Source organism: Portunus trituberculatus, chromosome 50, assembly GCF_017591435.1.
Source record: "Portunus trituberculatus isolate SZX2019 chromosome 50, ASM1759143v1, whole genome shotgun sequence".
NCBI classification, from domain to species: domain Eukaryota; kingdom Metazoa; phylum Arthropoda; class Malacostraca; order Decapoda; family Portunidae; genus Portunus; species Portunus trituberculatus.
The window spans coordinates 18243675-18259712 of NC_059304.1; the positions used below are offsets into that span (position 1 = coordinate 18243675).

Genomic DNA, 16038 nt, shown 5'->3' on the forward strand with positions numbered 1-16038 from the left:
CGCATTTTTAACATAATTTTTGTGTATGATTAGACCATTTTATTTACTTTAGGAAGGGTCTATGGAAGTCAGAAGATTAATAGCCAGAGTCTTCACTATTTTAATCCCCACTTCAGTTTCTGAAGCTGCATAAAATCGCCAAATAGTAACCACAATAAATATAAGAGAGCGGCATGGTAGTGAAGGAGTTAAAGTTTCACATAACGGATTATGCAACGTCAATTAAAAAAAATCTTGAGAATCCTTGCGTAAGAACAATGTCTGATAATATACGCCATCACAGTTACAGCAAAATCCAGCCTCTCTTTGCGCTACATCTTGTATCATTGTATTTTCCGTCGTTATTTTCATATTTTGACACTTATACTGAACAGTTTTTTTGAGACTGGAAGAGAGGAGCCAGTGAATCATGATTTGTTTTCCTTGTTATGATTTATTTTCCTTGACCAATTTTTTTTACTCTTGAAAAAATAGACAGGTTACAAAATATACAGAATCTGTTCATGAAAAGTCCCTACCTCCTCTGTGGCTGCCGTCCTGATGAGTAATGGCCAATGAGGACCAGATGAGAAGCCAAGGCGACACTCCAATCATAACGGCGCATAGTAGGACCTAACTCATCGTTCACCCTGTCTACTCTGTCCCACGCTCACTGCCGCTGACAGTCTGAAAGAGGCAGACCTAATTACATCTTACGTGCCTTATGAATGACAGCATACACACACACATCTAATAGTATTTCCTTGGATTTCTCCTTAAGGATGTGTTGTGTCTCAAAATTCATGGACAGGATCGATCACCCTCCCATTGGCAACCTCGGTGGAAAGGGTCAGGATGTGGGAACGTTGACCTAAGCAACCCGGCAATCCGACCAGCTGCTGACTTTACATATCAGGGCCTGAGACGCTGCGTAAAAACAGTGTCAGAGGCTGAACACTGTTGTGTCTCTGAATGTATAATGAATGCTTTATGCCCTGTGTGATGATCGTGCAGTACCAACACCAGTAATAGCAGTAGTAATAGTAGTAGTAGTAGTAGTAGTAGTAGTAGTAGTAGTAGTAGTAGTAGTAGTAGTAGCTGTTGTTGTTATTGTTGTTGTTGTTGTTGTTGGTGTTGTTGTTGTTGTTGTTGTTGTTGTAGTAGTAGTAGTAGTAGTAGTAGTAGTAGTAGTAGTAGTAGTAGTAGTAGTTGTTGTTGTTGTTGTAGTAGTAGTGATAGTAGTAGTAGTTGTTGTATTAGTAGTGATAGTAGTAGTAGCAGCAGTACTAGTAGTAGTAGTAGTAGTAGTAGTAGTAGTAGTAGTAGTAGTAGTAGTAGTAGCAGGAGCAGCAGCAGTAGCAGTAAGAGAAGGTGCAAGAAAAGGAGGAGGAAGAATTGTTGTTATAGTAGATGATGATAGTGAATATCATGATAATAATGACTATTACTGTCAATGTTGAGCCTGGACTCCCTGTGGTGTTGCACGGGGTGGGGAGCGGGCGGGGAAAGGCGGGGGAATGGAGGGAAAAGTTTGTGGGGGGGGAAGGGTGTGCGGGTACAAGACTGTCCCTTTCCACCGGGGGCAGACTGTAAAATGATGAGTGTGGGTGTGCGCGCGTGTGGTGCTTTGTTTGGTCAGCCCTGTGTGGGATTGCTAGCCAAGTATACATATAAATGGAATACTACTATTATCATCATTATTGTTATCATTATTGCCATTGTCATCAGCATCATATCATTACTAAACACTGGAACTTATATTAGAGTAGCCAGTCTGGGCCCATATTTTGCTCACTCGTAAGAATTATTTTATAAGGCTACACATAAACAGTCGGAATCACATGAGTGATTCCGACTTTCCTTACTGAATATCCTCAAAACCTTTCTAAACTACCACAGGTACCATGAAGAAGACTCAGGAAGGCTCTATAACCCTCACTGTAGTTGTTAAAAGTAGTGAAGATAAGACGCCGAAACGTTTAGGAATGCGGTCCGTGTCTTGCAGCCGCCGCCGCCACCGCCGCTGCAGATCCGCCGCCATGCAACAGGCAGGGATGCACACAGATCGATTCTGCGTGGGTTATCATCACCAGGTTGTTCCTTAGTCACTCTGCATTACTCTCATTTTATATTGCTAGCAGTTTGTGATGTGTATGCAAGAAAATTAGTCTCGAATATATTTTTTTTCAAGAACATTACATTTTTTCACTCGTGTGTGTGTGTGGGGGGGATGAAAGTCAAGCCGCGCGAAGCTTGGTGTGGATGGAGGGCAAAGTCATGCGGTATTATATAGCATTAAAACATTTCAGCCAGCTATCCTGCCTTATTGCGCTTATCTTTAATGGTATACTGCAATTTCCTTACGAGAGAGAGAGAGAGAGAGAGAGAGAGAGAGAGAGAGAGAGAGGAGGGGGAGAAGGTTAAGAATATATAATGATGACATAAGAAACTAAGTATTCATTTTGTCTTTCTTGGTTTTCTGCTATAAATCTCCATATTTCATTTCCAGGTGATGATATACACAATAGGAAACATTATGTCGAACACACACACACACACACACACACACACACACACACACACACACACACACACACACACAAGATGCTGATATGTATCCTAACAGAGCCAGATGGAAGTTATTACTGTTTTTTTCTTTCTTTCTTTTTTTCTTTCTTTACCCGAGTGTGTTTTCGTGTCTCAATGATGCTGCATTACCAGAATTAGAAAAGTAATGGATTAATGATAATAAAAAAAAAAAACAATATTAATAACCAGCAGCAGGGAAATTCGCCTCTTTGAAAACACCTACCCAATGAGAGAGAGAGAGAGAGAGAGAGAGAGAGAGAGAGAGAGAGAGAGAGAGAGAGAGAAGCGTTTCAGTAAATACCCCCCCATTTAGAGAGAGGACAAAGCGCCTTGAAAAATACGGACCATGTATATCTATATAAAGACAGGCGACCTTTCAGCCTCTCACAGAAAACTGGAGCGTCATACCTTGCTTGGCCTTACAGACTGTAGCTTGGCAGGGCTGCATGCGTGCTTAAGACCCAAGGTGACAGCTATTTCCTTCTTTCTGCAAATGTTATCATGGTGCTCGAGCTTGTGGCGTGAGTCATACCCTCAACACTCCTCCCCAGCCTCCCAGACTACCCAGAATACCGAGTTCTTTATGGTGAAATAAGAATGCACGACCTCTCTGCACCACCGGAACTGTATTGACTGGGACAAGGGAGGCTCAGCTGGAGTGCACCTCTACCTGTCTTCATTATACCTGTACTGATGTGTTTATGATATTGGTTCCATTACTTGTCTCATATTTTAATCCATTTTCTCGCTGTGTGCTTAACATCGTGTACCTACATCTGTTTCTATTATCTCTTTCCCTGTTTTCCGCGTGTCAGGAGTTGTTTGGCGCCACGTACAAATTCTTCGCAGCTGTTCCTGTCCATTGCATCTTCTGTTGCTTCCATTCCTTGCAACTCCGCCGCATGTCTATCTCTCCATCTCACTGTCTCAGTCATGAGCCCTGGGGCAGGAAATTCCATTCAGTTTAAATCATCCTGTTATGGAAGGATTGATTGATTTTTGTCAAGATCTAGACTAATTTCAGGTACATTTACTTAAGCTACTGGTGATTTCCTGGTGAATTATTCACACCGGAGGAAGAATTACTGCTTGTATGTGCAGAGCCGGGTTGGTGTTGCACAAGCCAGCTTAGTGATGAGGGTGTGCCGGCGAGAAGGTTGCCCCTCATGAATTTCATCACTATTTTATCATAATCATTCCTATCGTTTATTTGTCCCTTTTCTTCTGTTCCTTCGCGGCACTAGAGCAACTGCACTTAATTGGTGGTTTTTATACTTCGTGTTTGATCTGGTTCTTACGTAAAAATACACGTAAGGTGTTGAAGTAACATGCCGCTGTATTTCCCCCCAAAGCGTCGGAAGGGTTGATTAAGCTCTCTCAACAAAGTTAACACGCATGTTTCTGTGCTGCGTGTAGCTTCCAAGTCAATGTACTACTTTTGTGAGTCACGACAAACTCAGCGGTGTTAGCTTTTGGGCTGGGGACTGAGTAGTGTGTGGCAGTCCATATGTATGCGCCTGTGAATGCACTTTCTCAAGGACGAATGCGGGGGGCGGGGATCGGGGGAGTTCTGGGGGACATGCTGTCTCAGATTCCTTCCTTTCAGTCCCTCCTCTCCTCTCAAAATGGTTCCAAAATTTATGTTCATACATGTCTTATTTGTGAATTATCTATTCTTATAGAGCACACTACACGTGCATTAGCGCTGTAGTGTTCATTATGTAAACTGTACCGCAGTGATGGTCTGGTATATGTATATTGGTTGGCCATCATTCCCATCTGTAAATCCTTGAACCATCCCACATGTTTCTCACCCTCACTCCTCGACTGCAGGTAGACCAGACAGGTATTTCCTTGGCGACAGAAATAGCATCAACGCAGACAGTATTTTGTGCCTGTGAAAGTTAGTGAAAGTTAGCACACTATATCATTAAGAAAGATTCAGTAAAGGCGTGATAAACAAACATGCATAATGGAGCTGTCATTATTATCTTTAATATGCCTACATCATAGATGCGGACATCTTTGGCTTCTGATTTTCATAAACTTTGAGTAATTTAAGTTTACTCTGAATACGAGTTACTTCAGTTGTAATATGCCCCCCCCCCTTTCTTTGATATAAGTTGAAGTATGTAAACCTAATAGTGGTGCTACGTGCAGGTATTTGTTCTTTGTTACTAAGCCACGGAAACTAGAAGCAGATCTAAACCGGATCAACTTTTTTGTTTGACTGTCGTTCTGTCGGTAACATTTACTAAGCTGAATTACTGTAAGCAGCTTGTATCTTTGTTAACTAAAACGGAAACTACTTCCATACCAATAACATATTTGATTTAATATTGAGGATGTGACTTTGACCAAGGGAAATTAAAGTTGAGATGAGCCTTGACATTGACAACTCTATGTAGGTCTACACACACACACACACACACACACACATGGACTGACGGGTGCATTCCTTAAGTCGCCCACATATGCCCGAGTGACCCGTCTCTGACAAGAACAACAGCAACATGTATTCACCTTGAGGCTGCAGAGTGAGTAGCCAGCATCACCTTTCCCGCCACACTACTGCACCTCGCCATACCACCCACACGCTGACAAACTACACACAAACATCACATAAATACAAAAATAAACGAATAACAATTGCATACTACCAAAGAGAACTACTATACACATGCACACATACACATTCATACAGAAAGAAATAAAAGGGAGGGTTTTTACATCTGGGAATACTTGGCACGCCTCTGTTTACGTCGCGGCTCAGACAGACAGACAGACCGCCAGCAGGATACCTCACCTCACCTAGTCCTAGTCCTGCTCAGCATCCTACACCCTCTCCACCAGGTCTGTCAACCTACATCCCACCCCCTCCTCCAAACCCCACCCTGAAACAAGTTGCCGATTATTACTAAGGTGATTTTAGAGCTGTCGGTAATTTTGGTGTGCAGTATTTTATTGGTATTATTTCAGAATTACCCCCATTTCGCTGCCGCGGACGAAACCTTATGTCTGTTTTTCACATGCACAGTTTATTTTCAGAGTGAGACGAATCAGAAGTGTCACTCATTAGTTTTATTTATTATTTTACTCGCATTACTCAACCTAATTGTCATAGTGGGGATTCCGGGGAAAGGGAAACACGTAATACACACCACGGACTACGCGGGACCCCAGCTCCCTATAACCCCGCAAAGTCACTGGAATTACTGCATGTCAGTCCTTAGTCACGTGACAGTGACTGGTCTTTCAAAACCATGTGTAACTAGAATGTTAACCTCTCAATCTGCTTGGAGGGAGTGTAATCTCTCTCTTGGTGTTTACTTCACCACAATCAGCTACGTGATTTTTATCCACCTCAAGAGATAGAGCTCCTGATTGTGAGTAATTTGAACCCCATATATACTAGGTGCAACCTTTTTGAATGGCGACACAGATTTTTTTTAATTTAAGCGTGTTTTGGTGATCAGCCGTGACGCCTCCCGCATCAAACTCTGCCACACACTGATGGTGTCAGGCGCTCGCGGCGACTCGGCGGGCTCCGTGACATACCATTGTCTGAGCATGCGCTTAATTGTTTACGCTGATTGGTTCTGTTCTTTGAAACTGAAGCGGCGGCCAATGAAAGAAAAAAAAAAAAAAATATTTCCACCAATCACGACGGTCCCTGAGGTTAGGTTAGGTTAGGTTAGATTAGATTAGGTTTAGTTAGGTTAGATTAGGTTAGGTTAGATTTGGTTTAGTTAGGTTAGGTTAGGTTGGTTGGGTTAGGTTTAGTTAGGTTCTTTTCTGGAGGAAACTAATTTTTTCTGGTAGATTTTGGCTTGTTTTTAATTAATTTACCAGTTGTTTTTTTATGCAAATTATGATATGTTTCGGGGCTGTAAAAAAAAAAATTGGTTGATTTGCGCCAAAAACAAGTGGTATTTTAATGAAGAGCAAGCCGAAATCTACCACAAAAAAATAGTTTCGTCCAAAAAAGGGCAAGGTGGTGAAACTCTGTAGGTTTACCTTTACTTTTCATTCTACTTGAGGGGATGTAATCTCTCTCTCTCTCTCTCTTCAGTGGGCGATGTGAGTGTGTAGAGTTTTAGGACAGGCCTGACAGTGAAGTAAAGTACATGTATGGTGTACAGTAAATACAGGTACAAATATGGTGTATTGTTATGCATGAGATCTTCACTTTGTGGCAAGAGTTACAATAATTTTTATATGATCATTCATTACAGTTGCAGGTACTTCTGATTTATGTATTTCTTGATAATAAGTACCCCCTTCAATTCTCCCTAATTCCTCAAATGGATTAGATATCAAGATTAACTAGTTACAATTTTTTTCTTTTAATGGGGTGAGCTAGAAGATTATAGATGGATGTTTGATCAGATTGATGTAGAGGTGTTTAAATTGTGGTGAAAACTAATTATTTAACCACTAACAAGGAAAATAATTTCATCTTGCAGATTGTGATGGACAAAATTAATTCAGTTTTTTATTGCCATTCCTAAATCAGACCTATTCTTGTCTTGAGCAAAGTGAGTCATGCTCTTATCTCACCTATAAAGAACCCACTTGTTATTGCAGGCTGCTTCAGAGTCTGTCACAAGTCTTTCCTTCCTGCCTCCAGACTCACCATTACCCTGCCCAATGATGTACTTTGAACATAAAACTGTATACCACTAATTCCTTATGCTGGCTCCTTCCTGACATCCTAATAGACTTTTGGCTATGAAATTTACTGTAAGGCACTCGTTTCTCTGTGAAGGTGTGATGGCAGACTCCCAGGCAGCAGCGACTGAGGCAGCGGTGGCAGGTGAGGCGGCAGCTCCTGTGAAGGCTCCTGCTGAGACTGACACACCAAAGCCAGGCGAGGGAGGAACAAGTGAGTGCACTGGAGTGTAATGCAGAACTAAGGAAAGTGTTGTTATGAGAAGTAGATCAAGTGCCTATATAGTGATGAGAAATAGAAGTGGATGGAACAAACAGTTGCGTCTTTGATTTAGTGGGTGGTGTGTGTGGCTGAGGCCTGTAGTGCTGCATGCTAGCCTGACATGAGTAGTGAGTCGGGGCATTATCCACAGACTAAGGTGAAGGGAGTGAGGATGGCTAGATGGATGTATAGTGTGTCATCACTAAAAAACTCATTGTAAACTTCTACTAGTATGTATATATATTTTTCCATTTTCCTGCCAGTTTAATGATTTCTCGGCTGATGCATTATGTTAATTACTTGTGTAGAGTCCAAGGAGTTTGAGGGAGCTATTGGAGGAATAAGGGATCCCAGCAATGTTGAGGAGGAAGAAAGTGATGAAGAAGAATACGACGATGAAGATTTAGAGGACGATGACGAGGATGAAGATGAGGATGACGAAGACCATGAAGGGTTCATGAGTATGCTTCAAAACTTTATCATGAACAAACTGGACCTGAGTGATCATGGTGAAGTTGAAAAAGTAAGTAATTTGTAAACTTCAATTTATATTTGAATATTTTGTTAAATTTTTGTGTTAATATATTGAACACACTGATGGAGAAGCTTTCCCCTGTGTTCTATCAATCTAGATTTTTATATATCAGATAATTTGCTTCTCTTTGGAGTGTCTCCATGATTTGGGTGGCCATGTTGGAAGAGATTCCATTTCTCATTATTTAAACACCCTTTTAACTGACATTCTTTCTATATATAAAGCTTTCTTTTGATAGACACAATAGCTACAGAATTAACTTGTCCCTCTCAGGTTTCCTTTCACTCTATTCAAGCAAGATGATGTCATTCAATACTGTACAGTAGTGGATGTGCTGCCATAGCCCATCCCTCTCCATTCAGTTCCAGCCTTGTCTCGTCATTTCCTTTTTTATCTTACATCTCCCTCACCCAGCTATCCATTGAAGCATTACCAACTATGGAGACACCACACATCCCTATCCCAATTCTACTCCTCTTGTGGTATTCTGCTCAAGTTTTTCCTCCACTCTCTCTCAAACACTAATATAAACTGTTGTAACTGAAGATGTATGTATGATGAATGTTCTAATATTCCCTATAGAATATTGTATGGGTTTATCCAGAGGTAAAGAGATAAAATAGTATATTTGATTGTTTTAAACTCACCTTGTGCAGAATTGATAAAAAGTAACATTTTGTAGGTATTGGAGGAAGTGACTGTTGAAGGAGTTGTGAAATACATCAATAGTGGAAAGTGCAAGAATGTTATTACTATGGCTGGTGCTGGCATCTCCACCTCTGCAGGTTTGATGTGGATGTATTTGTATATACCGTAAATGGAACTTGAAATGCCTACTACCTTTATTAGAATTAAGATTTTTACATGGTTTAAATGCAGTAAATCCCCTCCAAATGTTGGTAATTTCTTAAGACAAAATTACATTGAAAAATAGTTTAACAATACTAAGAATGAATGTGAAAAAGTAGATCTTTCAAACTTACAGTTTTAGATCTTGGAGAGTCACTGCTGCTGACTGGTATCCTGTTAGTTATTATTGGCCTCAGGCTTGGACCAGTGACAACCACTGTTGTGTGTTAGTGTGGTGTGTTCACTGGTGGATAGACTTGTAGGTTGCATAACTTTCAGAATATGTATAAATACAAAATACCAAACAAAAATAGTTGTATAACACATTTTTTGTGTGGATAATAATACTAGATCCTTCACCTCATGTCACCAGGCATCCCAGATTTCCGCTCACCAGGCACAGGACTATACAACAACCTAGAGAAGTACAACTTGCCCTTCCCTGAAGCAATATTTGACATTGAGTTCTTCAAAAGCAACCCCAAACCTTTCTTCGTACTGGCCAAGGATCTGTACCCCGGTGCCTTCAACCCCACACCTAGTCACTGGTTTATTCGACTCCTCCATGAAAAGGGAATCCTCCTTCGACATTACACACAAGTACGTGGTAGTGCATTGCCTGTGGTGAGAGCTGCAGTTGTTGCTTTGTGCTGGTCTGAGTGGAATGGCCAGTGTGTGAAATGGCTGCAAGACACTCTACTGCAGGAATAGGTTCACCATCTCACAACCCTGGCTGGTTCTTTCACTCTTTTCAATATGGCAAATAGTAATTACATGACCTGCTCCATTCCCCAGGAAAAAAAGTTCTTATATGTGTATTGCTGGGATCAGACTACATAACATATAGCAGAATATATAGAGGAGAGCCATGATGAAGGTTAATTATTTTATATATTTATTAATTTATGTTTTTTCACAGAACATTGACACACTGGAACACATTGCTGGTTTACCTGCTGAGAAAGTGGTTGAGGCTCATGGAACCTTCCGCACTTCCCACTGCATTGCTTGCCGCAAAGAGTACAGCCAAGACTGGATGAAAGGTGGGAGGACTTGTGTCATGCATCATGTAACCATAATTTTGATGTTTTGTTACTTATTCATTAACTCTGATACTGTACTTAGGAGTCATATACAGACAACCCCCCTTAACGAAAGAATTACGTTCCTAAAAACACTTTGTTAAGCGAAACTTCGTTAAGCGAACCGATTATAACAAGTTTAACCCCTGACTTTAATTTCCATTGAGAGTAAGCAAAGCGAGAGTGCATCATAGTACAGTGAAAGGTTTAATGAAAGTAACAATTATGAAGTTAAACATTTAGGCAGTTTAATTTAAGTCATTATGATGTACACTAATGTACGTATGTACATAAACTTATAATGTTGATGATCTTAAATTTATGAAGGGAGGGAGAGTGAAACGGGAAAGACACTAACCGGTAACCTGTGGAATGTAAACATAGGGCGCATCATTGTACTGCATACAAAACTTATGTACCACATTTCCGCAAGGCTTTTCATTTTATCCATTGTAGAGTCACGAGTTACAAGTGGTTCTTTTAGCTTGCGAGGAAGATACAGTCTCACCAGCCTTCTTAATAGAGTCTGCTGACTTGAAAATAGTAGAGACAGTAGATGGAGTCAAGATGGTGACGAGCAATGCTAAAGTTTCCTTGCCTCTCTCGTGTCTGAATAATATTAATCTTCACTTCGAGAGTAAGAGACTTCCTGGTCTTCTTAAGAATGCTAGGCCACATTGCAGGGTGTTTTGGTGCTAAGTTGAGTGAGCGAAGACGAGCTGCTGCTGACGCTGTTATGTTTTGAACAGGGGAGTGAGTGGTGCGCGTGTTGTCCATGAGAGGCTTGATTTTAATCTCGATTTTGATTCTAAAGGTGCCCCAGGATTTCTCGTGAGGCAGGTCTTAGTATTGGCAGCTCCTGGTGTATTCAAAAGCCTGTCGGCTTGCGTGATACGGCGGGGCTTTCAAACTTGGAAAAAATTACCTGGATAAAACTTCGTTAAAGCGAGTTTGGTGTTCGTTAAACAAGCAGATGGTAGTAAAATGAAACCTTCGTTGTAGCAAAATTTCGTTGTTTGAACCTTCGTTAAACGGGGTTTGCCTGTATATGAGTATAATACAGATGTTTCAATATATAGGCAAATCCCGCTTAACGAAAGTTCACACAACGAAATTTTGCTACAACAAACGTTTCCTTTTACTACCATCTGCTCGTTTAGAGAATACCAAACTCGCTTTAATGAAATTTTATCTAGGTAATTTTTTCCAAGTTTGAAAGCCCCGCTGTATCACGCAAGCCAACGGGCTTTTGAATACACCAGCGCCTCTCGTGGACAAAACGCGCACCACTCATTCCTCTTAGTTCAATACAATAAGAGGGTCCAGCAGCAGCTCGTCTTCCCTTGCTCAACATGCCACCAAAATGCCCTGCAATGTCGTCTAGCGTTGATAAAAAGACCAGGAAGTCTCTTACTCTCAAAATGAAGCTGGATATTATTCACAGACACGAGAGAGGCGAGAAAACTAATAGCATTGCTCACCACCATGGCTTGACTCCATCTACTGTCTCTACTATTTTCAAGTCAGCAGACTCTATTAAGAAGGCTGGTGAGACCATATCTTCCTTGCAAGCTAAAAGAACCACCTGAACTTGTGACTCTGCAATGGATAAAATGGAAAGCCTTGTGGAAATGTGGTACATATGTTTTGTATGCGGTACAATGATGCGCCTTCTGTTTACATTCCACAGGTTGCCGGCTAGTGTCTTTCCTTCTCCACTCTCCCTCCCTTCATAAATTTAAGAACATCAACATTATAAAGTTATTTACATACATACATTAGTGTACATTATAATGACTTAAATTAAACTGCCTAAATGTTTAACTTCATAATTTTTACTTTCATTAAACCTGTTACTATACTATGATGCACTCTCACTTTGTTTACTCTCAATGGAAGTTAAAGTCAGGGGTTAAACTTGTTATAATTGGTTCGCTTAACGAATGTTTTTTTAGGAACATAACCCATTTGTTAAGCAGGGCTTGCCTGTACTCTGCTTAAGGATTTATATAAATGGAAATATGTACAGATATTTTAGAAGTTTCTTGTATTTACATGTCTTAGCACTTGTAATATAACACAAAATTTTTGTTACATTTCAGAGGAAATTTTGAAGGACAACATACCAACATGTGAGGAATGCAGTGGTCTTGTTAAGCCAGATATTGTGTTCTTCCGGGAGAGCCTGCCCACCAGGTTCTTCCAGCTAATGCAGACAGACTTCCCCAAGTGTGACCTGCTGCTGATCTTGGGCACCTCCCTCACCGTGCAGCCTTTTGCCATGCTTATCAACAAGTGAGTCTTATCTGGACTGTGGTGTTCTGCTGAATAGTTTGAGAATCATAATCTTTTCCTGCCAAATGTTCCTTGTGATTGGTTTTGCAACAATTAGAGATGTGGATTTTGTTGAGAATAATAAGGGGCCAGTTGTTATTTAAGGAATAAATCTATGTTTTATTTGCCATTGTTCCATCAGACCTTCAGAAAAAGTGGTGTGGCACATGTAAAAAACAGAATGCTGAGTGTACTTTAACTATAAATCCAAAGAATTTCTCATGCATAATTCAACATTTCTGTAGAGAAAGGAGGAGTGGTTGCACATGAGATGAATTGAGAGCAGTTGTATCAGGTGATAAAGAGTATAGGTCTGTTGTGGTGTGCCAGGCACAAATCAGTCATTTTATTAGAGCAAGGGTACTCAACCTAGGGTTTGCAAACCCCCAGGGGTTCACAAGAAGATTTCCAGGGGTACTTAGATGACTGATCTAATAATATCCTTTGCAATATCATTGCATATTGTGTTAGTGTTAGTCACTTCATTAATATTTTGTAAGATTTCTAGTGGTACTTGGATAGCTGAAAGCTGATCTAATAATATCTTTTGCAATACCATTGCATATTGAGTTAGTGCCAATCACTAAATTAACATTGTGTTTGATGTCAAATTATTGGGGGTTCGGCTAGATAGTCTCATAACTCGGAGATCTTAACGAGAAAAAGTTTGAGAATCCCTGTGTTAGAGATTGCTGAAGAGTATTTTTTAATGATATGACAATGCTTTCTGAAGGCAGTACAACATTTACACCAGAAATCTCATGCAATATTGAACCCAACAGCGTGCCATCTTCTTGTCCACGGCTCCTCATCAACCGAGAGAAGGCTGGTGCCATGGACCCCATGATGGCTATGCTGCAGGGTATGCTGAGCAGTAGTGGCTTGGCCCTTGACTCCCCCAGGAACATTAGAGATGTGGCCTTGCTAGGAGACTGTGATGAGGGCTGTGCAAAGCTGGTGGACATGCTGGGCTGGAAGGTGAGTCTGCTTAATGTTGTGAGTATGGTAACTTTTTGGTCAAACCTCAAGTTCAGTGGTGAAACATCTCTCATGAAGGCACCACATGCATAATATGTCCTTATAATCACTCCACAATTTACTCTTACAAGATCATTACTATCACATGATTAAAGTGAATCAGAATCAGTTAAAGTAATAAGTTACAGAAAAGTATGTCTTTTGGTATTCCTTTCTTTAAATGTGTTTACTTTCCAGGAGGACTATGAGAAACTGTTTACGCCTCCTAAGAAGGCTGAGAAGACCGAGGAGTGAAGTGCCTGGCTGGTGTGGCAAGATTCACTTGATGAGATGGAGGAAATGCAAGTGACTAGTTTTCCAGTCTCTAGAAAAATATCATGTTCCTCAGAGGCAATACCTATATTGTAGCTTGCCACGACCAGGGTGTGTGTAGAAGTAATGTAGAACTGGGCATTGCATCTATGGTTGTAGGTCAGTTATATATGAATATTGAAGCATTATACTCTCTCTCTCTCTCTCTCTCTCTCTCTCTCTCTCTCTCTCTCTCTCTCTCTCTCTCTCTCTCTCTCTCTCTCTCTCTCTCTCTCTCTCTCTCTCTCTCTCTCTCTCTCTCTCTCTCTGTGTGTGTGTGTGTGTGTGTGTGTGTGTGTGTGTGTGTGACATCATGTGTGTGTTGCTTGGGACAGTATTATATCTTGTTTGGGCTGTGTTGCTTTGACCATTGTTGTGGTTTATGGGGCATTTGTTATCTTTTGGTTTTCTTAATTTCCAGTGTGTGCTTATCAGATGTTGTCAATTGCTTTGCTATAATTGATATATTATTGTTTTTATTATTTTGTCCCTTTATTTTTCTCTAGAACTCTCCTGCTGTCCTTGATAAGTTCCATATGCCTCTTTTCCACCAGGAACTTCCATGAGCTGGAATGTGTCCTTTATTATTCATATAATATATGATTCTTTTCTCTTGCTCTTAAGCATTCTCTGACTTAGGCATGTCTTCAGTCTTATTCTTGTATAGATTTTTATTACATTACTCCTTTCTTTTCCTTACATTCCCCTGGGTCATTCACTTCATTCTTCATGAACAATTGCTTTGAAACTTGTATATTGTTTTGTTGGTATTCTTCTAGGCCAGTGTCTTATTAACATTTTCAAGAATTCCATCTCTTTTCTTTTCAGTAATTTGCTCTTCTTTCAGTAGAATATTGTCTTTATACTGTAAGCTCATTGTCCTCTCATTGAGGAGGTGGGTGTGGCAAGCCGTGATATACATCTATATTGTATCTGCAGCCTTAGCTTTACCCGTCTACAGGTGGCAGCCATTGCTTGGGTGGTGCGGCCTCGGCCCAGTAGTGGTGACTGGTCTGTGGAGAGTAATTATTGCATACAAAGTAATGCAATGATGAATTTTGAATGATATTATTTGGTCCATGAAAAAATATATACTTATAGGCTATGTTTTTTATATATATTTATTGGTTTATATGCTCTAAATTATCTAAAAAAAATTTTGTATAGAGGTTGATGTTAGGATATGAATAATAAATTGTTTGAAATCCTTTGATATTAAGAGCTCCTTTCTATATGAGTATTGTTAAGTGGACTTGGAAATAGCAATGAAGTACTGTGTTTCTCCTTTGTGTGGGACATGTATTCCTGAGTTGAGCTACTTGACTCTGTCAATGAGGTGAACATGTTAGAAACAACAGGTGTTTATGGTTGGCAATGTGAGCCCTGCTACTTTATTCAAACCTCCAAGCATAATGGTATTGATGTTTATTGGTAGCTCAGGATCCATACTTGAAATTTGTTGATCAAATTTAACTTTACCAAAATCAAAGAATAATTTGAGTTATGACACTTCAAAAGCATTCATTGGAATTCAGTAGGATCCTCAGTGTTAATCAAGTAAGTTAGATGAAGCTCCTTGTGTTTTTTGGTGTTAAGGCTTGTTCACTTCAGTATACAAGCTATAGAGGTGAGTGATGGGAATAACAATGTTTAAAGCAGGGAATCAATGGTCTGGTGAGACTATGCTTGCACAATGTCATGCACTTGCTGCCACACTGAACCACCTCAACTGGTGTTAAATACTACTAGTATATTACAAGCAGGCTTTATTTGGTGAGGGCAAACTTATGTGGTGTTCAATAATGTAGGGTGTTCACCTTTACCTCGTTCTGTATGAGTGTTTCAGAGGCGAGGGAAACACTGCCTGTGGAGGATTGTTTGAGTGGTTGGTGTGTCACAGAAAGCATTTTTATTTGAGAATTGTTTGCAGTTAAACAAACACAGCATGGGTCCAGGGATGTCTGGGTAAGAATGTCATCTCTAAGAGCTGCTGCCGGACCCAGTTTTCATGAAGATACACTTCCCAACCTTTATTCTGCCTACCTTATGGTACACAGTGAACTTTCAGAAGTTAGATTGTGAAAGAAAAAGGGAAAATAGATAAAAAAAAAAAAAGTGAATATGAAAGGAAAAGAGAAATTGGATAAAAGTTGATAGTGAAAGAGAAGGAGAAATTGCATAAAAGTTGGTAGTGAAAGTAAAGGAGAAAATATATTCTTACCTGGTAGTTGTGGCCCTCCCGCCCCCATCCGGAATTTCGGATTGCAAAAGGAAGCGGGAAGCCACACTGCTGATGCGCCACCATATAGCTGAAACGTATTATAGGATGGATTTACTAAATCAACTAAATATAGAAATTAATAGTGATATAAAAAGGGAAAATATATAGGTAAACCAGCAAAAACCGA

The 16038-nt window shown here is 40.2% G+C and overlaps 2 protein-coding genes across 7 annotated transcripts in view; one reads left to right on the forward strand and one right to left on the reverse strand.

Annotated features, from left to right (window-relative positions):
* LOC123500024 overlaps positions 1-3626 on the reverse strand; it is an 8517-nt gene extending 4891 nt beyond the window's left edge. The window contains exons 1-2 of one of the 5 annotated variants that reach the window (XM_045248630.1): positions 2977-3195; positions 519-666 (exon numbers count right to left, since the gene is read on the reverse strand). In XM_045248630.1, coding sequence (XP_045104565.1) covers positions 519-594 — 76 coding nt within the window. In that variant the 5' untranslated portion in view covers positions 595-666; positions 2977-3195. Of the gene's footprint in view, positions 1-518; positions 706-2976 lie in introns of those variants that run through there. The other 4 variants (XM_045248633.1, XM_045248634.1, XM_045248632.1 and 1 more) reach the window with 4 other exon arrangements.
* A 1499-nt stretch (positions 3627-5125) lies between these two features.
* LOC123500021 (NAD-dependent protein deacetylase sirtuin-2-like) lies at positions 5126-14838 on the forward strand. Of its 2 annotated transcripts, none has more exons than XM_045248625.1 (9): positions 5126-5490; positions 7337-7453; positions 7810-8024; positions 8719-8821; positions 9259-9485; positions 9805-9928; positions 12070-12262; positions 13084-13279; positions 13517-14838. In XM_045248625.1, the coding sequence occupies exons 2-9, from the start codon at positions 7342-7344 to the stop codon at positions 13571-13573; spliced, it is 1227 nt and encodes a 408-aa protein (XP_045104560.1). In that variant the 5' UTR covers positions 5126-5490; positions 7337-7341; the 3' UTR covers positions 13574-14838. The 2 variants fall into 2 exon arrangements, with proteins under 2 accessions (XP_045104560.1, XP_045104559.1); XM_045248624.1 differs by having other exon boundaries at positions 5126-5421.
* The last annotated feature ends 1200 nt before the right edge of the window (positions 14839-16038 follow it).

Coding starts and splice junctions, on each gene's coding strand:
- LOC123500021 (XM_045248625.1), top strand. CDS start 7,342: ATGGCAGACTCCCAGGCAGCAGCGACTGAGGCAGCGGTGGCAGGTGAG. Junction 9,486..9,804: donor TCCTTCGACATTACACACAA/GTACGTGGTAGT, acceptor GTTTTTTCACAG/AACATTGACACACTGGAACA. Junction 12,263..13,083: donor TTTGCCATGCTTATCAACAA/GTGAGTCTTATC, acceptor TGAACCCAACAG/CGTGCCATCTTCTTGTCCAC.